The sequence below is a fragment of the Clarias gariepinus genome, chromosome 10, assembly GCF_024256425.1.
Source record: "Clarias gariepinus isolate MV-2021 ecotype Netherlands chromosome 10, CGAR_prim_01v2, whole genome shotgun sequence".
NCBI classification, from domain to species: Eukaryota; Metazoa; Chordata; class Actinopteri; order Siluriformes; family Clariidae; genus Clarias; species Clarias gariepinus.
In genome coordinates this window covers 33,637,648-33,663,118 of record NC_071109.1, presented here as the reverse complement: position 1 = coordinate 33,663,118, position 25,471 = coordinate 33,637,648, and the positions used below count along the sequence as shown (strand labels likewise).

Genomic DNA, 25,471 nt, shown 5'->3' with positions numbered 1-25,471 from the left:
GTCAACTTTTCTCTCATTTACAGAACTGCAGAGGCTTTCACTGTTTAACTAGAAAAATATTAACAATATAATAACAAAAACAACAACAACAACAATAACAACAATAATAATAACAATATAAGTGTGTACAATTGTACAAGCATGTATACCATATCTGTGCTTTGTTCACACACAAAAAAAACTCAACAATTTTTCTGCTGAAATTTCCTTTAATCAATAAAGTATCTATCTATCTAAATAACTGGATGGCTGGATAGATAGATAGATAGATAGATAGATAGATAGATAGATAGATAGATAGATAGATAGATAGATAGATGAATGGGTGGATGTATATATAAAATGCTGGGTGGCAAAGGTGAATAGAATGATGGATGAATGGATAGAAGGATGGATGGAAGGATAGAAGAATGGATGGATGGATAGAAGGATGGATGGATAAAAGTGGGAAAAGATGGATGGTTGCATAGATAGATAGATAGATGTGTGGATGGATAGATGCTTGATTGATGGATAGAATGATAAAATGGATAGATTGATCAAAAGGTAGACAAAGATACAGATGGATGGATGATTGATTGATGAATAAAAGGATGGATGAGTGTACAGACAGAATCCCGGTTGGCTATGTGAATAGAAAGATGGACGTGTGGGTGGATCGTTAGAATGATGGACGGATGGACAGAAGCTCATTTCCTGCTCATTGCCCGTCTTTATTGCTCCGGTGCGCTATCGTCGCTTTAACTCGAAGCCCCGCCCATCTGAGCGTCGATTGGTTGCTTTTGTACTGGACAAAATCGCGCCCATTTTCAGCGTGCTCGAATGCCATTCGGCGCGCGTGCCCGTTAGGGCTGGGGAGGATTGATTCCGATTGGCTGACTTTGGCGTCACTCAGTGGGGTAGTCCCCGCCCCTGTTTTCTGGCCAGACATAAAGACTTGCACGTTGTTTTTTTCAGCTCCCAGTCGCCTGTGGACAGAAGTGAGTGTGTGAGAGAGAAGTGCTGCTTTATAAGAGACTTTATCACACCTGTCGCTGAGGAGATAAATATTATGTTCCAGACGGAGAATAAATCCGGATCTGTGTGAGTGTGTGTGTGAGTATCCTCTCTTTTCCTTTCAACGCAGATGTTTAAGAGACTTTAATCAGTCTCCAGTCACACGGATTAATTAAAAAAAAACTCTTTATGATGTGTTTAAACACGGCGTTGGTGGAGTGTAGTAACGGCTCCCAGATCGTTTCTCAAGTCGTTTCACTTCACTGCATGCCAACGCACTTATCTGAAGAAACACTGGGCCGCATCCCAATCGGATTCAGACGGCACTGGGTAGGACGCAGGGCGGTTGTTGTTTTGGTTTTTTTTGTCGCAGTGTAGGGCGCGTGTGTAGGCAGTGCGGAGCGGTTTGGCATTCGGCCTGCTGAGACTTCAGGCTAGCAGCGTTAGCGTTATCGCGTTCACACAGTGATCAAGTCTGTTCTAACAAGAGTCGGAAAATGATTAAAATAAAAACTTTTTTTAAACAATATTTAAGTTTTAAATGAGCGGTTAGGGATTTAGATTGTTTTAGAAAAAAAATGTTGATCACGATAAGCTAATGTGTTTAGCCAAGCTACAAGTAGCACAGTGCTCCCAGAGAGACAGGGATTGTGTGTGTGTGTGTGTGTGTGTGTGTGTAAAATTATTGTTTATTTTTCATATTATCAATAATCATATTTTCATGAGATAAATGTAATTACTTTTTAATAAAACATTTTGTGTTGGGTTAAAAGACTTTAAAATTTAGTTTTATAAAATATAATGTAAAAAAAACTTTTGTAAAAAATGTTTTAAAAATAAATAATTTGTTTTATTTACAATCTAATGTGTGTGTGTTTGTGTGTGTTAGTATTCCTTAATTTTTTGTTTTTTTTACTTTTATTGTACTAATGTAATTGTATGTTAACTTGCAATTTATACATTTTTACTTATCTAATGTATGTTTACTTTAGCTTATAAACCTTTTTAAAATAAACATATTTATCCATAAAAATGTATAAAACTAAAATAATTAAACTGGCGTTGGAATGGCGTTAAATTCATAATTGATTATTTTTTAAAATCCTGCGTCATTTACCTTCTAGTCCCGTTTTATCAATGGTGTGGGTGTGTGTTTGTGTTATTTAAAGGGGTGTGTGTGTGTGTGTGTAAAACACCAGTGTGTCAACAAGATTTCCGGAGACGCAGCAGAAACACAAACCTGTTCTATTGAGAGAGAACAACTACCCCCCCCCCCTTCCCCCGCCCCCACGGTTCTGACCGGGCCGGAGTCCACTCGCTGCGTTTACTGCTGTAGTGTGTGTGTGTGTGTGAGATGAGATTAGAGATTGGCGCGTGGCGATATGACTGAGGGATTAAACCGTGATGATTGCAGAAGTTTCTACGATACACACTGTATGGCAGCGATCCTACTAAACACACACTGATCAGATCAGAGGTGTGTGTTATGACGGTTCACACCTTTAATCATGAGTGATGTCTGTCTGTCTCTGATGTGGCACGTGTGCGGATGTTCACGTGTGTTGTCTGTTGGCGTGAGCACGCGGTCGTTTCAAACCCTGACGTGTGATTTCAGCAGGAAGCTGCGCTGGGTTTCACTCTGGAGGACGGCGAGCAGTCGGTCAGTTGGTTCTCTCTGTGTGTGTGTGTGTGTGTGTGTGTGTGTGTGTGTGTGTGTTGAGGCCCAGAAGAAGAAGAAGGAACCCTAACGTCTCGCTTTAGCTGTAGCGTCTGTTGCTAACACCGGTATGAAAATCCCAGCGCTGAGGTATGAGAGGAATAAAACACTCGGGGACGTGCGGTTAGAGGAAAATCATCAGTGCTGGTTTCACTCGTGAAGTCTGAAGCGATAAAGAAAAGCCTTAAATTAAGATAAATGTCATGTTTTGTTGGATTTGTAAAAAACTTCACAGATGTGAGATTTGCATAAAAAAAAAACCTTTAGTTGTGAAACACATTTGAAGTGATTATTCACAAACCTCGACACCTCCGTGTTCATGTCTCCGTCTCCAAGCTCTCGGTCGCACCATCCGTCTCTCCTCCTTTCTTTTGTTTATAGTTTTTTCCCCCTTTAAAATTAATGACCGCCCTGTACCAATGAAAGTTAGTTCAGTCAGACTTAACGGCAGTTGGAAATCCGCTGAATGTCGTAAACGATGCCAAGGTTCGTTTTCCACTTGAAAGGAAACCCCCGAAGTGAAAAGCGCCTCGCTGTCTCGGGCAAAGACGCACCGGAATACCAACATGGTGCGTGAAAAGGTCGGCTCAGAAACGCTGACTGGGGGAACCCTCGACAGGAGAAGGCCTTTTTATTCTCCACGTTCAAAGGCGACACTCGTTCGTGTTTCCGTGATTCGCCGCCGTTGAGCGGCAGTTGCCGTGGGAGACGGGATGAACCTCAAAGGAACTCCTTTACAAGATCGGAAGCAAGTTGAATTATTTCTGAGTTTAAAGCGGTCCTGCAGTCGACTTTCTCTCTCTGTAAGCTGATTGGTGGGAAGAGCTGGTGTTGATTAATTCTCTTTAACAGCAGCTCTGATCGTAGCGCAGGTTTTATTTACATTAATTTATACTCTCACTCTGATACAATATTGTTTCCATAGCAACTGCATTATTATTCACGGCCAGGTTTTCTGTATAGAGAGATGTGTGTTTAACTTGAGTGGAAGGAGTCTCCAGTGTCAGAATTGAAACTGGTTTGAGGTGGGTGGAGCTGAAGCTGTTAAATAAACTAAATTGTTATGGTGCGATCTGTCGTTTTAATAATTAATAGAAAATTACAATTGATGGTTATTTCCTGTGTTGTGAGGAATAAAGCCACCAGAGCACACTGACGCGAAGCTGCTTCATTTTAGTGAAGTGAAAGGAATTATTTATTAAAACACACAAGGACGGTCGTTTTTGGACAGAGTAATTTTTCAGAGAGCGCTACCTCAATACTTTTTATTTTATTCCCCTTCCATGGGCGTCGCCACTCTGCACTTTTTATCCGTCACTCCTGCAGTGCGCTCGTATTGATTGTTATAGATCTGACGTATAACGATACAATATTAACGATGGAGCTTAAACCAGAACCGCTGGAATTATTTCAATTTCCATCATGTCGGATAAGACGCAGCTAATAAACTGAAAAAACAAAAGAAGCTAGATTTATTTTATGTTTTTAAAAAAAGATTTTATTATTGTTTAAAAAAAAAAAAAAGGTCTGTGTTTTCATACTTACATGGAGGACGAGCGATAAAAACACGACAACGTCACATCTGGATCATTAAAAAGAAAAGTACTTTTAAAGATGGATTCAGCTTAAAATAAAAAAGTTTAGCGCAAGATTGTGGCTTGTTCATGAAATAAGAGACAGAGATTATATACTAGCAATGGATGTTTGTGGGTTTTTTTTTGTTTTTGTTTTAATCTTTTGTTTATTAAAACAGGAGATGAAAGGGTTTTTTTTTTATCTAAAACATACAGTATCGTTTCCATAGTAACTACTCATTTATAGTGTTTCAAGTGTTTTAAAGAAAATAAAACGGTGAAGTTTATGTCTAGTACCGATGGAAGGAGTCTCCAGTGTCGGTGCGAAAGCATTTCCGAGGTGTTTCTGCTTGTTTGCAGTTAAAAATCCCCCCCTAGATAAAAACATAAAAGAGGTGTGAGGGAAGTTTAAAAAACAAACACAGTAATTAACCCGGGTGTCAGTTAACTATAAACCAATTTAAAGGTTAAATGTTGGTATAATGAATAAATAAATTGGTGTTAAATTGAGGTTTTCGAGTGTACGAGCAGTGAAACGGCGCCAGGATGTCGATGTTGTAACTGTAACTCGTCTTTATCACACCGCTCCGTCACTGATACCTTTACCACCGCCGCATGCCGTGAGTGTGTTAGTCCACTCTGACTCCCACAGGATCGTCTCTCTGAAGGTTGTTCAAGGCTGAAGCTGGTTTAAACACACACACACACACACCTCCTCACCTCAGCTTTAGGGAGGGGCGCGCACTCCAACCTCACGCCGTGTGTTTCCCGTGTAGAGGATCCGCGGCGGTGTCTCGGGCTGATGCAGACGTCTCCTCACGTTGTCTCGGTCAGGGTCTGCTCCTGGGTCGACAGATTTTGTCGCCGTAAGTGTTTTTATTAATTTTTTCCCTGAGTCTCGTCCCTTCTCGCTCCCGATCCCGTTCGTCCCTGCGTCTCCTCCTGCATGGCTCACAGTATCATGCAGCTAAAATCGTCGTGCATGGCTTGTGTACCTACAATACAGCATGCACACACACACACACACACACACACACACACACTACGGGCTTGTTAATCATTCACATCCTCATTTCAGGAAAGTTTAAACTCGCTGTTAAAATATTTAAATTCTCGTGCTTCATTGGAATTGCAAATCTCGGAACCTTCTCGCGGCCGGATTTAGTTCACTAGGCGTGCGCGAGACGTGGAATACCGTATGGATCCAGATCAGTGATTGCGCCATGTGTAGAATTCAAAAGAAGGTTATTTGGATCTTTGTTTTTCAGGGTAGGAGATCTACACTAGCTTGCTAGAAGGAACGGTAGGGGGCGTGGCCAAACGTACAAAAATGCGTGTGTGAGCTGATAACGGCGTAATGATGGTGATACTTATAGGATCACGATACAGATTTAAATCAGGACCCGGATATTAGGATGTGATCATATCGGGCCGGTCCCGGGGGGCAGGTGATTCCCAGCCCCAAATATTCCAAAAATATGAAAACAGAGAATGATATCTGTAAGGCAGCGATATTTCGGGCTATTTTTATCTACTGTAAATAAGTTTCAAATCATAACGTTACATAAGTTTAGTTGATCTATTAAATTACATTACTGGAGCTGGTCAGATGTGCGTGTGTGTAAGTGATTGTTTAACGGTTTTCCGCAGCATCATTTCAGCTTATTGTTTTTTCTCACTGCACGGATCGATGAAAACGAACTCGTCCTGGAGGACAAAACCTCATTCTGCTTTTAAACGTGATGGTCTCTGTGAATGTAAGGTGAATTACAGGCTCTAAAAGAAGCTCTTAATTCATCCCCGGCTCCGTAAAGTCGAACTGTAACGAGACTCTGCTGTCAGTGCGGCGTTGAGGATAATAAAGTGTCTCTCGGGTGTAAAAATTAAGTTTTATAGTCTTGTTACGGTTTCTGGTTTGTAGATCCAGGTTGAGGTTTTGTTGTTGCTTTTCCTTGGAAGCAGAAGTTTGTAAGTTGTTGATTTAACAACATAATCGCTTTGTTCTAAGGTTTTTTGTTTGTTTGTTTGTTTTTTTGCGGTGTGCATGGACTGGCTAATTTTTACTTTTGATTTATTTATTATTTTCTGTCTTTTTTTTTTCAGGCTCAGCAATATACTATATAAAAATTAATTCTGTACATAATGCACTTAGCTTCTTTGTTCTTTTTGTTAAAAACGTGATTATGCTAGCAAGTGACGGCGCAATTTTACACTGAGCCGGCCAAAAAAAATGCGAACTGAAGAGCAAACTATAAATATATTTAAATAATATTTAATATATACATTTCCCACCCTTTGCAGCACGTCTACTTTATAGAATCTCACAGAAACCAAGTTAACCCATTTTTTAATTTTTTTTTTTTATTTACCTTAGTTCAAGCCGACTCCTCGGAGGTCCCTGAAAACATGTCTGTCAGCGTCCATGAAAACCGCAAATCACGGACGAGTACAGGCTCCATGAACATCTCGCTGTTCCACAAGCCCTCGCACCCTGACAGCGTCCTGACGCATCTCAACACCCTCCGCAAGCAGTGCATGTTCACAGACGTCACCTTATGGGCTGGAGACCGCTCTTTTCCGTGCCATCGCGCGGTTCTGGCGGCTTGCAGTCGTTACTTCGAAGCGATGTTCAGTGGAGGCCTCCGTGAAAGTCTGGACAGCGAAGTCAACTTCCGCGACAGCGTGCACCCAGAGGTTCTGGAGCTGCTTTTGGACTTTGCTTACTCATCACGTGTCATTATTAACGAAGAGAACGCCGAGTCGCTTCTCGAGGCTGGAGACATGCTGCAGTTCCACGATATCCGCGACGCCGCAGCAGAGTTCCTGGAAAAGAACCTGCACTCGTCTAATTGCCTGGGTATGATGCTTTTGTCTGATGCTCATCAGTGCAAGAGGCTGTATGAACTCTCGTGGAGGATGTGCCTGGTTCACTTCGAAGCCGTTCGGGACACTGAAGACTTTTATGGTTTGTCTAAGGACAAGCTTATAGACCTTATACTAAGCGACGAACTGGAGATCGAAGACGAGCAGATTGTGTTCAACGCGGTCATGCGCTGGGTCAGGTATGATCTAGACAGTCGGAGGGACTACCTCCCTGAGCTCCTCCGGGGTATCCGTCTTGCACTTTTGCCTTCCGAGTGCCTCATCGAGGCTGTGGCTTGCGAGGAACTGGTCATGTCGGACAAGCGGAGTCGACTGATTGTCGAAGAGGCTGTCCAGTGCAAGAAAAAGATCCTGCAGAATGACGGCGTCGTCACCAGTCCGTGTGCAAGGCCACGCAAAGCTGGCCACACCCTGCTCATTCTTGGAGGCCAGACCTTCATGTGCGATAAAATCTACCAAGTGGACCATAAAGCAAAAGAAATCATACCCAAATCAGACTTGCCCAGTCCGAGAAAGGAATTTAGCGCCTGCGCCATTGGGTGCAAGGTCTACGTGACCGGAGGACGAGGCTCGGAAAACGGCGTGTCCAAAGACGTTTGGATATACGACACGGTCCATGAGGAATGGTCCAAGGGTGCGCCCATGTTAATCGCACGCTTCGGTCATGGATCAGCAGAACTGGAAAACAGCCTGTACGTCGTCGGAGGTCACACTGCTATAGCCGGCGTCTTTCCCGCTTCCCCTTCGGTGTCCCTAAAACAAGTGGAACGTTACGATCCCCTGACCAACAAATGGACCATGATGGCACCGCTCAGAGATGGAGTCAGTAACGCGGCAGTGGTTAGCGCAAAGCTCAAGCTGTTCGTTTTCGGCGGGACTACCATCCACAGGGACAAAGCCTCTAAAGTGCAGTGCTACGATCCCCTGGAGAACCGATGGACCATAGCGGCGGAGTGTCCACAACCCTGGAGGTACACCGCAGCCGCCGTGCTGGGAAGCCAGATCTTCATCATGGGGGGTGATACAGAGTTTACCGCTGCTTCCGCTTACCGATTCGACTGTGAAACCAATCAGTGGACGCGTGTAGGAGACATGACCTCTAAAAGGATGAGCTGCCACGCCGTTGCCTCGGGGAACAAACTGTATGTCGTCGGGGGGTATTTCGGGGCACAGCGGTGCAAGACACTGGACTGCTACGATCCGACATCGGACAGCTGGAACAGTATCACTACAGTGCCTTACTCGCTGATTCCTACCGCTTTTGTTAGCACCTGGAAACATCTGCCTGCTTAGCGGTCACGGAGCGAAGAGGACGAACTTGAAGCGGGTAAGATTTTTATTGTAATTTTTGTAGCTTTACTCAGATGTAAAGTGTTTAAAGTAATAATAGACAAATATATTGGTGTTGAAAAAATTATGAATGCTATGTGACGTGGCTTCCTGTCGTGTTGTTGCCACCTGTTCTCAAACGTTGAATGTTGTTGAAGTTGTGATTTGATCAGTCTTTTGTTGCTTTGTTATTGATTTACAATATAAAAAAAGCTAAATGGTATAAAATTGATTATACTTAAAAATATGAAACAATACAAAACACCTCCATCTATCACAAATACTCGTTTTTTTTTTTTTCGAGTATTGTTTCTTATACTTTGGAGTTTACAGATGGTTGATAATATAGTCCTTTTTTTTTAGTCTTAAAAAAAAAAAAAAAAAAGGAAGAATGTTTTCTAAAAACCGGCCCCTGGGCTTCCTCCTTTATACTGTGTTCTTGCTCTGTTAGCTTCTGCTTCCTTTCGGTGTTAAAGTTTTCACTTCCACAGGACATAGTGAGGTCTTGACTCAGAACAGTAGGCGCGACTTCATAAATCAGTAGACGAGTCAGGATACCAGTAATGTCGAGGGCTAGAGTAGTGACTGATGACCAGACAAATAAATCATCTCCTACAACAAACGATGTACTTTTTTCATTTGTAGTTGCATGGACAACAAAATATTTGGTGCGTGTCTAGCTTTAAACTTGAGCGCTCATGTGCTTCCAACCCGCACCACCTGCCGCACTACACACATTAACCTGAGGTGGCGGTAGAACGGTTTTACCATGAAGTCGAATTAGCATCAGTGGATGACCATGTTTTAAAATCTGCATTCTTCAAGTCCTTGACTAGACCTGATTTACTGTAGGAAGGAATGTGACGACAGAACACAACAGAACGTAGAAGAAATGTTGGTGAATTTTCGTCATCAAATGACGTACCACCCATTAATTAGCTTTACATTAACAATGATCAGGGTGAATCACAATGTATTAAAATATATATATAATGTTAAAGTATATTTATCGAGGTTAAAAGCAAAAAACAGCACAAATGATGTCCAAACGTTAAGAGGATGTTTACTCGAACACACGATTGAACCTAATGATCAGATCAGAAAGGGTTGTTTTTTTTTGAGCTCGTTATCACATTAGACCCTGGCAGGGTCACATAAATGCGTTCTAAACGCCGTCTGTTTTGCGAGTCAGCAGTGGGAGTTAATGTTCCTGAGTGCAGTCGGTTTCACGCCAGGCTGCTAAATCACTCAATGAAGTTCTGGATGCACTTAAGTCCTGCTGACAGAGTGTGAATATTCCGCCATAACGTCAGGTCAGCGCTTCTACAGCACGTCCCGGTGTTTCTTCCCTTCTCTCACAGATCTGAACCGCTGGCACGTTTTAAGACCGCGACAACGCGGAGAGTTCTTCGGCATTCTGCTCTGAGGAACCGTGAGGAGGATTCGAAAAAGAGGATTCGTCTCGACACACTCCTGTCTGACTGGGGGTTTCTCGTTGTGTGGAACGAGAAACCTGTCTGAGAAAGGACGAAGAAGTGAACGTGTTTCTCTCGTGGCAGGCTTGATTCCCACATACGATCAATACGTCTTTATGCTTAGCGAGCTAGTGATCCACTTAAGCATTGATCTGAGATCTGCAGCGTGCTGATGGGCTCGGTGCTAAATCAGCGTAACTGCTTTCTGCTTTAGGTACGCTGCTGTGGCACGGTAATAATAAATATAAATAACGTATAAAGAACACGCGTGTAGCAGCGCCGTCATGTCTTTCAGACACACGCAGTAATGATACGCTAGCAGGACAGTTTATATTAGCATACGTTAGATCCGAACGATAGACGGAAGTTGTTCTGCACATGTGGATTTATTTACCTTATATACTTATTGATTTAATTATAATGATAATCACACAGTCTACGTGATGTTAGCTTATTACTATTAGCTAGGCTAAAGTTTATTACCAGTAAATATAAAGTAGGGTCATGGATGCAAATTAATGCTCATCAGTGACTATAAATTGACAATAAATTACCATGCGTCTTTCTTTTTTTCTAAGTTCAGAATCGATCACGTTTAAAATTAGCTAAACTTAGAAACGTTAGTCTGGAATTCACACGTTTAAAAAAGCATAGCATAGCTTCTGCTTCTACTTTGGGAATGTTTCTTCCAAGATCCCCAAAGTACAGACACACAATGCTCACAGTTCCTGAGATTATCACAGATTTTTTCTTCTTCTTCTTTTTTTAAGTTTATTTGCAATATCGCCACCTACTGGACTGAATCTAGTCAGTTTTCTATTCAGAATTGATTGACGCTTCAGAACTGTTTAGTGATTAACAATTTCTGATTGGAATCCCTTTTTTCTCAGTTTATTCAGTGCAGTATCGCCCCCTAATGGACTGGAGATTAGCGGGGGCGGGGCAGGATTATGGCTTTGTACAAGACGTGACATTTAAACATTCAGTGACGAATTTCAGTGTCTATTACAGACTTTCCGTAGTTTTGATTCTTCATAAATCTGTAAGAGCTTCAGCGGCTCTGAACAAATTCGACAGTAAACATGAGCGCTCTTGACTACGAAAATATAATATAGCTTAAGTTCCCATATTCTCTCACACACACACACACACACAGGTTTATGTCCAGGTACAGGCACTGTGAGTCAGTTTGATTCGACTCATGTAATTTATATTTCTTCTGTTTAATTACAAACAGAACTAACAGACATCAGTGTGATTTAATCTATTTGTGTTTTACATTCAGTAATGATTTTGGCCTCCAGCTGTCATAAAAACACGATAATTGAGATTTAAATGATTATTGTGCTGCATTTTGGTTCAGTGAGTTTCTGCTTGTGGTATAAATCTTAAACATTAAATTTTGGAATTAAAGCCGGTGATTACAGACTGTAGTTGATCCTGGATCAGTATATACTGTGTGTGTGTGTATACACACAGTAATATCAGTACTAAAACTTAGTGTAGATTAGTTACACATGCACCTACTTTCTTTTAATTAAAAAATGCCCTATATTTTTATAATGTGTTCAAATACACATTTTTACAATACTATGATTATTACTGTTATTATTATTATTATTATTATTATTAGTCTTAAGGTTTTTTTTCCTACTTTACTGACAGGACCGTCATTGATTGTCATTTAAATTATTATAAGATTATAATTGTTTAAAACACTCCATGTTGCATGTTTATTTTCTGCGTGTCGTGGAAAAGCGTCATACAGCACGCAGATTTAAAGCTTAAATTTCAAGAGAAATTTACTATTAAACTTTTTTTTGCTTTTTTTTTAATTCAGTGAACACATGATGTTTCCAAAGTGAGTGAATAATGGTGTTGAGTAGACCTGGGCGAGACGTCCTATAAATTAAATCTTAGGTTTTCGATTTTAAAACGAATATTTTTCTTAAAATGAAAAAAGCACTAGAGGGGTACAGGATTTTATTATTATTATTATTTTTAAAAAACTAGCAAATTAGCAAAAACAATATAAATAAACTGCTCATTTGGACCTAAAGTGCAAACTTACTTTTACTATAGTTTCCTTGTTATTTAAAAAAAACACACAGTAAAACATCACACGTCAGGTTTGAGGCACGTCTGTAACATCCATAGAATCCATTTTCATTTTTCAACATTGACGTGAACCATAAATGTGATTTAATTGATTTATAATGACTACTCGCTAATCACAAGCTCAATATTTTACAAAATAATCCAGATTCATAATTTTTGCTTTAATCGATCAGCTCTAACAGGTTTAACTGTGATGACACACACGCACGTGTGAGGTGTTGAGTGCAGCAGAAGGAGGTAAAACTAGAAGCTCTCTGTGTATGACTGCAAAGATCGCACGCGCGCACACACACACACACACACACACACACACACACACACACCCTCCCTAAGGATTGAACCTAACGTAGTTCTCTCCCGCTATCGGTCAGACTCAGATTAAATCTTGACTTTGTCTAAACTGAGTCTGATCTTCCTGTCGAGCTGTGAATCGATTCCTGAAGACTGAGGGAGATCTCGTCTCATCTGCGAGTGGATCCCCGAGTCAGGAATCTCTCCCTAAATCCTGACATCCTCGTTCTTAGATCTCGGGCGGTTATGAGGGTAAACGTGCGGGACGAGGGCAGATCAGAGACGCGCGGGAATCACAGATACAGTGAGGAAAAGTGCAGAGTCGGATTATATCATAATTACAGAAGAAATTCCACTTTTTACCTGTTAATGAATAGGTAAAAGTAGAAACGGAGGCATCTGAGGGGGCGGGCGGGGGGGGGGGAGGTAAGGACATGAGAACATGGAGGAGGAAGTGAGGGGTTGGAGAAATGAGGGAATAGGAAAAGAGGAACAGGAAGTAAGGCAGTGACGGGGAAAGAAAGAGGAAAATTGGAAATGAGGAAGTGGCTGGATGGAAACAAAGTATGCAGTGTGAAAGAGGAAGTGTGGGCGTGGCGGAGAACAAAGGGGGACGGTTAGAGAAGAGGGAACAGAAAGGAGAAACATATAAATGTCACCTTAGGAGGTAAAACGCATCATTGAAGTGGCAGCTGTGAAATGATTGTGTGTGTATAAATGTGTGGAAGGCGCTGGTGTTAAAGTGGCGTCTGTGTCAAGTGACAGAAGTATAAAGAACGTACACAGAAAAGCCAGTACCACTCCAGTACCACACCAGTACCACACTTCTACACCTTATGTAAGATCTTATGTAACACCCGTGTGTGTGTTTTTTTTTTTTTGTTTTTTTTTTTTTTTAAGGCTAAAAATACCCATAACCCTCGGCGGTGCGTCTCTGCTCTCGGTCCCTGACGGTGAGGGATGAAGACGAGGCCACGGCGCCGAGCGCTTCGTGTTTCAGCGCATTAATATTTTAATAACTGCAGCAGACGCAGCAGGAGGAGAGATCACCTGCCGCAGTGTGTGTGTGAGTGAAGGAGATGTCTGGGCTCGTGTGTTAGCCGTTAGCATTTGCATGTCGTTTCCCTGCGCAGCCTTTCACTTTATAAAGACGAGTGAGTAAAGAGGAACTTTTATTCAAAAGTAAAAAATGACATGAACACATCAGTTGTGTGTGTTGGAGAGAGAAAACCCGAGTTCATCATCGTTGCTGCATCCGAATCACCGGATTTTGACGGTTGTTGATGTTTAAACTTTAAACTCTCAATAATTCACAAATTCTGTAAAAACATCTCAAAACTTCCACAGGAAACACGACCCTCATTTCACCCGCTTGTCGCTTCTGAGTCTTTTTATGAGCCGTGTGATATCGCCACCTACTGGACTGGAGAGTGGAGCAGAAGATCGACACTCAGACACGAGACACAGAGGGTCAGTGGCTCAGAGACTTTAAAACAGGACATGTGACGTCAGTCAAACACAATCGAGTGGACGGTCTGCGTCCGCGCGTCCTGGATCTTTAAATACGTTTAAACGGTTCACTCTGCAGCCGTGACGTGTTTCTGTTGTTAAAGATGAAGATTTCTGTAATCAGAGCCATTTAAAACTGATTTATTATTATTAGTTAGCGTGTCTGTTGAGAACGCTAACACTGATTGTATCGTCAGTAAATGAAACTCTTGAATCACTTGCCAACTCTGCTGCAGAACGGCATGCTGGGACACGACGTGGTGTTTGTAGCCTCAGTGACAGAGAGATCAGATAACACACGCAATCTGATTCACAGCCGCGGCCACAAAAGAACAATCAGCTGCTTCAGCGTCGGCCTTTTTTTTTTTTTTTTTTTCCCCTCTTCAATCGCGGCTCCAAGCGACGAATTTAGCGGATTAGCTAAGCACAATGGCACTGATTAGAAACTGCATCGCTGACAGAAACTACAGGAACCTGCGTCCACCACCGGGGGGCGGAGCCAGAGTAACGTCTAGACGCTGTTTATATAGTATTTGGAGTCGTTTGTTTGTTTGCATTCCTCCTAAACATGTCTAGAAATACAAAAATACAGAAACTCTAAATGTGTAAGTTGTGGTTAAACCCAGTGTATCACCAGATCACCGCTGTGTGCGTCAGTGTGTGTGTTTGTGTGAAGCTGCTGCCGTTTTAAACAATAAACACTGATTTATTTTAAATTTTATGTTTTTAAAAACACTGTAGTAATGACGAAAAGAAAAAAGACTTTTACTCATTTTTCCATGATTTAAATCTTATTATTATTGTTTAGTAGCCAGGTGGTGTGTAAGGTGTTGAGTGAGTGTGTGTGTGTGTGTGTGTTGATGACAGCTGGGAGGATTTGATGAAACCTAGTTTTAGGATTCAGCTTCAGGACAAGTTTGTTCTTGTTGCACAGACGTAACTGAGTTTGGAGAGGAGAGAGAGAGAGAGACACACACACACACACACACACACACTTTACTTAGATGCTCTGTGCTTTAATCCAAAATAAAATGGTCTCATTCAATATCAAAAAGTCCACATCTAAGACTTTTTATTTGTTGGTTAAATAAATCTGATTGGACGAGTGCTGATATTAGACAGTAACAGCACTGTGACGTGTAACTATATGTATGACTGGGCGTGTCCCAGGTGTCGTCCAGTGGTTAATGTAAATATTAGCAAACATCTTATTAATGAGACCATTAGTCTAAATTCCAGCTGTTAGTCGGGATAAATATGATTAACTCCAAAATGTTACATTTAATATAAACGCATCAGTTTAAATCACAATAAGTGTCAAAATAATCGCAGTGACTTTTTTTTGTGCAGCCCTGATGGACACCGTGGTAACTCCTTCTTAACTATAGCTGACAGTCGCAGAAGTCTAGTACTAAGATTCAGAGGTCACACCTCACTGAAGAGGACAAAGACTCAGAAGGCCACACCCTCTTTAACAAGTCAAAAATTCAAAGGCAACGTCTTTACCTCAAAAAGCCACGCCTCTTTTACTGACCCAATGACATAGGCCACGCCTCTTTACTTATGCAAATCTCAATCTAATTGTTTTTTATAAAAATATATATTTTAAAAATTTTATTAGACAAATGTTAGTTCCGACACTGTGACGTTTAACTATATGTATAACTGGGCGTGTCTCAGGTGTTTAAGGACACTTAAGCTCTATTCGGACGGGACTAGTCTTCCAAACGATGTTTGAGTTTGAATTTTTTTCAGACGACGTCCGTTATTTCATGTAGGCATTCGGACGGGACTAACATCTCCGTGTTTATTACGGAGGTAGGAGTGTCTGTGTTTTACATGTGGACGTTGCACAAGACCACACATCCAGGATGCGTGGATTTTACATCCATTATTGGTGCGCAAACTTTAATACCGGGGCGCTAGAGATAGTACGGTAGTTCACGTTGACCAAAAAAACTAAAGAAAACTGGTTTTGGAAACAACATTTTCGGCAATCACTGACATTCGGACAGGATTAGATTTCTCAGAGGACCGCCGGGTTTGCTGAAAAACATTAGGTAATTACACCCAGTCACAGAAGCACTTTTAGTAAGAACACACATCTGATAACGTTATGTCGTCTTAAACAACACGCCGTCTCTGCACTCATCACTTCTATGTTGTTCTGTTCACGGCTAATGCTTAGCTACAAAGCTAACTAGCCTCTAACACAAGGCTGAATCCCAAATCAAGTTCAAGTAGGCTTTATTGTCATTACAACCATATACAGTTAGTACACAGTGAAACGTTTCTCCAGGACCAAGGTGCTACATGCAACATAAATTTACAACATAAATTAACAGACACACTAAACTAGCTAACCAAGAGGCCTAGTTAGCTGGCTAGCAGAGACAGGACAGATAATCCTAACATAAATTACAACATAAATTAACAAAAACTAACTAGCTAACTATTTTTATAGACAACATAAAGTGCACGTGCAAATGTGCAAACAAGACCAACAACAAAGTGACAGTGCGCAACCACGACATAACAGAACATAAAATATGGTGTTGAGGTAGTGGGTAAACGTAAACATTCCAACAGCAGCAAGAATTGAAGAATTAGTGCAAAAAGTAGTCCAGTAATGATCATTGTGCAAAAGAGATAAACAGTGAAGCATTTACAGGTTGGTGTGTACGATAATTTGATGGTGTAGGTCAGTGTGTCTGCACTTGTGTTGATTAGTCAGTCCAGTCTCAATATTTTGATGTAGTTGAGTTAAGCTGTGTGATAATGTGTGTGTGTGTGTGTGTGTTTATCAGTCCAGTCCCTTTTTGTTGAGGAGACGGATGGCTTGTGGAAAAAAGCTGTTGCACAGTCTGGATGTGAAGCCCGAATGCTTCAGTACCTTTTTCCAGATGGCAGGAGTGTGAAGTGTGTGTGAGAGGGGTGTGTCCGATCAGCCACAATGCTGGTGGCTTTGCGAATGCAGCGTGTGGTGTAGATGTCCTCAGTAGAGGGGAGAGAGACCCAGATGATCTTCTCCGCTGTCCTCACTATCCTCTGTAGGGTTTTGCGGTCCTATGTGGCAAACCAGACAGTGATGCAGCCGCTCAGGATGCTCTCGATAGTTCCTCTATAGAAGGTGGTCAGGATCGGTGGTGGAAGCTGGGCCTTCCTCAGTCTTCTCAGAAAGAAGAGACGCTGTTGGGCTTTCTTGTGCAGGGAGCTGGTGTTGAGGGACCAGCTGAGGTCCTTCTCTAGGTGGACACCCAGGAATTTGGTGCTTTCGACAATTCCCACAGAGGAGCCGTTGATGCTCAGCGGAGAATGGTCGCCTCGTGTCCTCCTAAAGTCAACAACCATCTCCTTTGTCTTGTCAACATTTAGAGACAGGTTGTTGTCTTTACACCAGTCCGTTAGCCTCTGCACTTCCTCTCTGTACGCTGACTCGTCGTTCTTGCTAATGGGACCCACCACGGTCGTGTCATCAGCGAACTTAATGATGTGGTTCGAACTGTGTGTTGCTACACAGTCGTGAGTCAGCAGTGTGAACAGCAGGGGACTGAGCACACAGCCTTGTGGGGTCCCAGTGCTCAGTGTGGTGGTGCTGGAGGTGCAGTTCCCGATTCCGTACTGACTGAGGCCTACCGGTCAGAAAGTCTAGGATCCAGTTGCAGAGGGAGGTGTTCAAGCCCAACAGGTTCAGCTTTCCAATCCCTCTCTAACCCCTGATCAAGGGCACTACTTGGTGTGTGGAACAAGGGATTGTACACCCTACTTAGTGCACTAGCTTTCCTTTTAACACTATTTGGGATTTCGAACGCAGAACCCGGAAGTTAACGGAGACAAATATGATGTATTTTCTAGAAATTCCCTAAAGTCATTAATAAACTCTTCGCTTCCGAGCTAATAATTAAATTGTAATGTTGTTGTTTTTTTTTAATCCACTGCAGCTGGTCTCTCTGTAATCACTCACTCACTCACTGTCTATAGCGCTTGATCCTGTATTTAGGGTCGCAGGGACCTGGAGCCTATCCCAGGAGACTTAGGACACCTAGGACATGAGGTACACCCTGGACAGGGTGCCAGTTACAGCTGAAACGATTCCTCGAGTAATTCAATTACAAAAAATGTTGGAATTTTAAAAGTTTGCGTTATGTTTTTGGGCAATTATTTTTTTGGCGTGAGAGAAGTTTAACGTCGTCTTTACAGATCTGTACTCGTGTGTTTAACACTTACTGCTGTTGGTTCGTCTTTAACTCAAAAACCTCTCAAGGGATTTTCTTAGATGTTTATCGTCTCTGTTACGGAGCAGACGGAGTGTTTTCCGCACGGTCGTTGCAGGTGCTGAGGTCCAACACTCTGGCGCGCGGCCACAGGCGGATTAGCTTACAATTGAATCATCATAAAAGCACTTGGAGGTGAGGAATGCGGGATTAAAGGAGTAAAGTCAGCGATCTGACACCTTGGGGTTCCCTGCAGATGTAATAAATACAATAATAATAATATTAATAATGATGACAAATTTCTAATTAAACTGAATTTCATAATGCCACAACGTTTAACATCCGTCCAAAGCTGCATTTATTTTTTTCACTGAGATTTTGTTCTGATGTTGAGAGACCGAGGTTAAGGGACAGCTGTTTAGTCCCGATCCTGTGAGTTCTCATCACATACTTTCATTAGCTCTGATTTTTGTTGGACATTTAGTTTTTATCTTTCACCTTCACCAGATGTTTGTGATCGTCACCAGATGTTCATTCAGGATGTTTTTTTGATCACATTTATGACTCATCAATCAGCTCTCTTTCTTTCCTTCCAGGTATTAATAATGTCTCGGCAGATCCTAACCCATAACTCTTTAGTTGTTGTCTTTGCTTGACGCAGGACAGGACAGTGTGTGTCCCAGGTGTGATCCAGGTGTTTACACACTGGAGGGACTGAACTCAAATACACCAGTGTTACATCTGCGTGCTTTAGACTGTTTAATCTCGTCCGCATGCAAACAAGCTCATGTTTTTCTCTCCATCTTTTTTCGCAGGTGTCCACGTTCCTGGATGATGTGAAGCCCAAGTGTGTGTGTGTGTGTGTGTGTGTGTGTGTGTGTGTGTGTCCAAAAGCTCATATCTGCACTTCTAATCATAATCAAACCGATGATCGTCTGAGATCAGACAGTAGCACAGAGTGGACCCGGTCAGTTTCCAGACCGTCAGCTCGGACACGCCCTGACCTCGCGCACGGAGACGTGTTGGGAAACGCAGATGGAGGTTTCTTTTTCAGAGAGACTGGGGGAATCCCTTGCGTTTGACTTGAAAATGCACATTTCTACCCGTTTGTGACACGAACTGTACAACTTCTGTTAAACTGTGAAGTAAAACTGAACACTATGAAACTCAGCAGCACAACGTCCTCAAGGACTAAAGAGACGTCAAGTTAAAGAACCGCGTCAAGGACACGTCACGTCCGATTGGGGGGCGATGATTGACTTTGCACAGACTATATAAATGATGAGGGTTTAACCTTTAACGCAGACTTTATTCCTCTGAAGACGTGTGAAGATGGAGGCAGGAAGGCGTGCGCGGATAATCGGCCGTACGATACATCGCTGTATTGAACGTCCTGTTGTCTTTCTTTTTTTGTCGTCTTTAGAGCAGTCTCACACGCTTAAGCTCAGTCCTCCGAAAGGAACAGTTTTATATCTGAAGCTCCGCCCCTTTTCTTGCACTCATTCACTCACTCAGCAACACTACACCTTATAACCGCTGTAAATATTTTCCGACACAGCTTGTGAAATAAACGTTAAATTTCTGTAAATAATATTTGAGAATAAACGGCGAGTTGTAAATCCTCGTGACCCTGAAAGAGACGCTGCACACGTTTGAAAAAAAGAATTATCTTGCATGTTTGTTTTTGTGATTAATAATCTTCAGAAATTGGCGATCCAGACAACAGGACACGCGCATGATGAACATGTGGTGTCGATGACAGAACGCGAACACTACAGCATGTGAACGCTACCACGTCTAGCGTGACGTATCTGATGAACGATTATCCGCGCACGCTCTCTGGATGATGTATGAAGTACTGAAGATGTGGTTACATGTTACACCTGATTGTTTTTTTTTTCTTAAATGTCTTAAGATTTTTATAGGATGCGAATTTTAGACTGAGGAAAGTTTATTGTAAAGTTTAATAAGCGACTTTTCCACTGAATGGCACATTCCTGCGCCGCTGATGATGAGACTGAACTCTCGGTTTGTTTTGCTGTTAATCTGCTCCGCTTGAAAGTTTAAAGATTTAAAATAAATGACTTCCTGATGCTTGTGCCTGCTTTTATAATCACTGTGTGTGTGTGGATTAAAGTAACGAGTCAGCTTTGGCTTAGAGCTAAAATAAATAAATAAATCCTGAAAGCGCTTTGAAGTTCAGAAGATTCGCCCTGCAGTGCTGAGAGCAATAAAAAAAACTCAAATATACTCACACACACGCACAAATCTATTTAATGCACAATTTATACAATTTCCCTTTGAGACTAATAAAGTACTCCGTCTATCTGTCAAAGTTTTCTTTTCTCCTTACTATCATATTTAAATAATACGTCACAAAATATTTCTCATAGTAAACTCTTCCTGCTACTCTTCCTGTCCTGACCACCTGCAGACTGGGAACGTGTCTTGGAGTTACTCTGACCCAGTCGTCTAGACATAACACTCTAGATTGTGTAAACACACCCTTCAGATCCGCACACTCGCCCATGTCTCTGTTTCCGACACTGAGAACTCTGAGATCTGACCGTTCACTTACAGCGCGACCTCGGCGTATCAGTTTAGTCTCGGAGACGAGACTAAACAAGGTGAAATTCAAGGTGAAATTTCGTATTGTGAAACGCAATGTCCCAAAAATATTACATTTAATTTAATTCAATTAAATTTCATTTGTATATCACTTTTAAAAACTGTCATTGTGACAAAGCAGCTTTGCACAATCAAAAGAAACTTATGGAAATTTGTATGTGAATGTGTATGAATCAGAAAGATCAGATTGTCCCTCTACTTTCATATTACCAATCACACTATAATCATATTTTTGCATATAAAAACATTTAGAAATGTCAGGTAAATGAAGTAAAATACTAAAGAAATAGACATTAAACCTCACTTAACCTTCATTTCTGATTGCTTTATAAACCTAATTTATAAATTAGACATAAACTTCATTTCAAAACACTGACTGTATTTACACACAACGGAAAAACTGTCCATCCGTCTCTCCGTCTTCTCTCTGTTTCTCTAACTCTGTCTTCATGTCCATCTGTTCACCTAATTCTGTCTGTCTTTATCTATCTGTACTCTCTCCATGCGTTTTTCTTTCTGCTTTTTCTCTCTTTATTTATTTTTTTATTCAGCTGCATCCTGAGTCTTAGTGATATAAATAATTATTAACAATAAATATAGAAATTACATTTAAAAAAAAACTAAAAATCAGCCTCGTCATTGTAAAGGGTGTGGAGCCTCGAAATGTTGATTGTGGCCATGTTATTATTACACACACACACACACACACACACACACACACACAATCTTTTCTACACATGCCATACAGACAGCTTTCAACTTGTGTGTGTGTGTGTGTTTGCTTGCTTTCACAAGAGCTCAGTTCTGATGCTCTTTGCTGTTGATGGCATAAGAACAAAGAAAACACACACACACACTCTCTCTCTCCCTCAACCTTGAACAGAGTTAGATGGAGTGATAGACAAATAGAGTTAGAGATAGATTTACAAATAAACAGATAGAAAAACAATCCGAGAGATAGACTGACAGACACACACACACACACACACACACAGCTGTTTCCTGCCTCTGGTATGGTAGGAATTTAACCTGAAACTGATGACTAAAGTGCTGTTTTGAACTCGGGATGTGTTTATTATTTATCTATTTTCCCTGAGGCGACGTTTCATTGTTATGAACAAGGTTTGCAGGTGTGTGTGTGTGTGTGTGTGTGGACGCGCATGTCGCAGCGTGTCCTGTAATTAGCTGATGCGCCACGATTCAGACTCATGCCGTCAGTGAGACGATGCTGAGAGTCATTAATTTGAGCTCACCGCTACATCGCTAACACGGCTAACACGACACGATCTCCAGACAACCAGGGCGCCAATACTTCAATCATAAGCTGAAAATACAAACAAAACAAACCGCTAGAAAAAAAAAGAGCTTCATAAGCTAATGGGTAACAGGCTAATCTGGCAGTTACTGTGAAAAGATATTAAAGTCATGTGAGTCATGTTGATGATTATTATTGCTAAATCAGGACAGCTAGCTCTCCGCTGATGCGACAGGATTTCCTTTTGTTGTTTTTCCCTTTTTTTCCCAATGATATTTTTTCTGAAAGTAAGCTAAGATCAAATTCTAAATCATACGTTAGATATTATTTGAGTTTTTGTGCTGTTTGATCCCAAAAAAAGTTAGCTAGCTGTAACAATTACCAAAATATTAACTAGCTATTGTTCACTATAGAATATTGCCAAAGAAATTCAACTAGCTAACATTTAAATTCTTGAGTATAAGGTAACAATTTTATGCTAGGAAACAGGCGTAAGTCAAATTTAACCAAGTAAAGTCGACTTTTATTGTCATTTCAACCATGTACAGTTCAGTACAGAGTGAAATGAAACAACGTTCCTCCAGGACCGCGGTGCTACATACATGCGACAACATAAATTAACAACACAACTCTACTGGAAGCAGCTAGCTAACGAAGATACCCAATTAGCTGACTGGCTCAGATATGACATTTTTTTTATTTTTAAGTTAACCTAAAACTACTTCTATACAAAAAACAGACAACAAAGTGCACGTGCAAATGTGCAAACAAAGAGCTACAGAGTGACAAACAACAACAACGTAACACGTTTCAGTACTTTTGTAGTAATGAGGTTCGAGTTGAGGTAGTGAAAAGAGAAACAGGAAACTTTAAATCATTGCTGCTACTCAGGAATGTTAAAGCATAAAGTAATTTAGCTAGCTAAAATTAATTCTTAAATATAAACTGGCTAATTTTAGCAAGTCGGCTATCTGACTTTAATTCTATGATACAAGCTCGTGAATTCTTGATAGAGAAATTTAAAGTTAACACTTAAATATTAATTAGATATTGTTTGGTGAAGAATAACACACAACACAATTAGGTGGTTAGAATGAATTTCAAAATACAAACTAGCTTTTGCTTGCAGAGGAAACCCTCAAAGAATATTCGCTAGCTAAGATTTATTATTAAATATTTCCTGAGAAGGGAGTGAAATCTGGATTAGCCAGAGGATTTTGCAGGCTAGGTCCGTAAATACCCCCCTCATTGATGTGTGCTATATTTAACTTAATGCACCGACTCTGTTCCTGGTGGGTTCAGTGTGTGTGTGTGTGTGTGTGTTTTGGACAAGTGTGAGCCGTTTCATCTGGCTGTGTAGGAGGGAAGGTGTGAAGGACACACACCGATGGGAAGGAACAGTGCTGTTAGCCAAAAGAAACACACAGCACCGGTTTGATTCAGCAGAGTTTGTGTGTGTGTGTGTGTGTGTGTGTGTGTGCACGGCGGGAGATGACGGTATAATGGACTGCTCATGCATCTTTAATTCCTCAATTAGCACACAGCAGTGACTAGCGCTAGCTTTCAGCCTCCAGAACAAACTGAAAATTCATTCCCAGACTCTAATGAGTGCTAAAGCGCTAAGGCTATCATAGCTTTATACAATTACAACCTGAAACTTCCATATTGAATTAACATCTGACAAACATCACACAGCGAGATTTACTAAATAAAGAGCTAACCTGAAAGGATTTAAGTCGTATTTATAACCAGTTATAATCCTATCTGCTAACCTTAGCCTGTTAGCTATTATGAGGTAATTTAGGTTTTAAAGCAATATTTATATTTACAAACGTTGTTGCTAACTCCAGCCCGCAAACTGTACAAACCTGATAGCTAAGTAATGCTAATCGTACCTGTTTTAGTGACAGAATGTTTAGTTGCTACGATCTGCTGAGGCCTACAAGCTAATCCGACAAGATATTTAACTCATGTGTATAAGTGTTCATTAGCTTCTTTGCTAAATCTAAAGGGCTAGCGTTCAGCTGAGCAAATCTGAAAGAAACTTAAAGTTAGAAAACTGATCAGAGCTTCAGACGGGAGATTTAGGTTGTGTTGGTATAATATAACACAACATGACACAAGCTGAGCTAAAACAACACAACCTTAGCAAAAATACCAACACACACTCATCCAAGACAACCTCAGACTATACACACACAGCGCGGGGAACAGGGTGGTGTAGGGTTCCCTGACGTGACACAATAATATTCAGGGAATCAGAGATGAGCGCAGAACCTCTCTCATGACATCACTGCACAGAGAGAGAGAGAGAGAGAGAAAGAGGGGAAGAGTCACCTCGCTGACATCTAATGACGGCTAATTACAGTGAGTCAGACCGAGACGCGTGTGAGTCACTGAGACAGTGTGTGTGTGTGTGTGTGTGTGTGTGTGGAGGGGGGAGCTCTTTATTGTAATGATGCAGACATCAGACAGTGAAGCTTCAAGTGGGGATAAAGTGAGAGAATTCAAAAAGGCAAAGGCAGATCAGGATGAGAAGGTCAGAGGAAATGGACAACACACACACACACACACACACACACACACACGGTCATGCTTGAGTGCACCAGGTAATAATGTTCTCTCCTCAAGTCACCCGTCATCTTTTTATACAGACAAAGAAAAGAGAGAAAATGAAAAAGGAGAAAGGAAGATATATATATGTATATATATATATATATATATAGAGAGAGAGAGAGAGAGAGAGAGAGAGAGAGAAATGGAGAAATACAAGAAAGGAAGAGAGAAAGATGGAGATAAAGATAGAATAACTGGGACAAAGAGACAGAGAGAAAAAGACTAAGTGACAGAAACGATAAAGGGGAAGATGTGACGTTATTGTGAGGGGGCGGAGCTTAAACTCTTCTGTAATAATGTGTATGATAATGATGTGAGTATCACTGTTCCTCCTTTAGATGGTTAAAACTGCTGTAACGTGACACGCTCAGTGCAGAACTCAGTCAGTGATCTAGTTAAACTAGCTAGCTAGCTACAGTAAATATTACACACGCTATTCCCTGTTTACGTTACAGTTCAGATTTCAGAATTTATGCGAATAATATTAGACAACTGCCCATGACCTTAAAATAAAAGACTATGAAATAGAAAAATAAATATGAAAAGGAAAACTTAACTAAGAAAGAATAAAATAAATATAGAATTAAAAATAAAATAAAATAATTGTACAGTAATAAATTGAGTATAAATAGAAATGTCACAGATTTAAAGTTTTTAAAGTGACTGTGCATCCAGGTAACAGAATGTCCAGGGGGGGTGCAAATATACTTAAAGTAACATATTTAATTATGATATCTAATATATGTATATATATATATATATATATATATATATATATATATATATATAAAATATCATAAGACTGTCACTGTCTCATATCTAATATTTTATTAGAATTTGTAGCATGAGCTAGGCATGAACACAGC

General features: G+C 40.9%; 1 protein-coding gene across 2 annotated transcripts; it reads left to right on the top strand.

The window, feature by feature from the left end:
• Nucleotides 1–954: 954 nt before the first annotated feature.
• On the top strand, nt 955–20,200 carry LOC128532225 (kelch-like protein 25). Of its 2 annotated transcripts, none has more exons than XM_053506459.1 (3): nt 955–1,095; nt 6,662–8,497; nt 18,922–20,200. In XM_053506459.1, the coding sequence occupies exon 2, from the start codon at nt 6,694–6,696 to the stop codon at nt 8,461–8,463; it is 1,770 nt and encodes a 589-aa protein (XP_053362434.1). In that variant the 5' UTR covers nt 955–1,095; nt 6,662–6,693; the 3' UTR covers nt 8,464–8,497; nt 18,922–20,200. The 2 variants fall into 2 exon arrangements, with proteins under 2 accessions (XP_053362434.1, XP_053362433.1); XM_053506458.1 differs by lacking the exon at nt 955–1,095 and adding an exon at nt 5,048–5,153.
• The last annotated feature ends 5,271 nt before the right edge of the window (nt 20,201–25,471 follow it).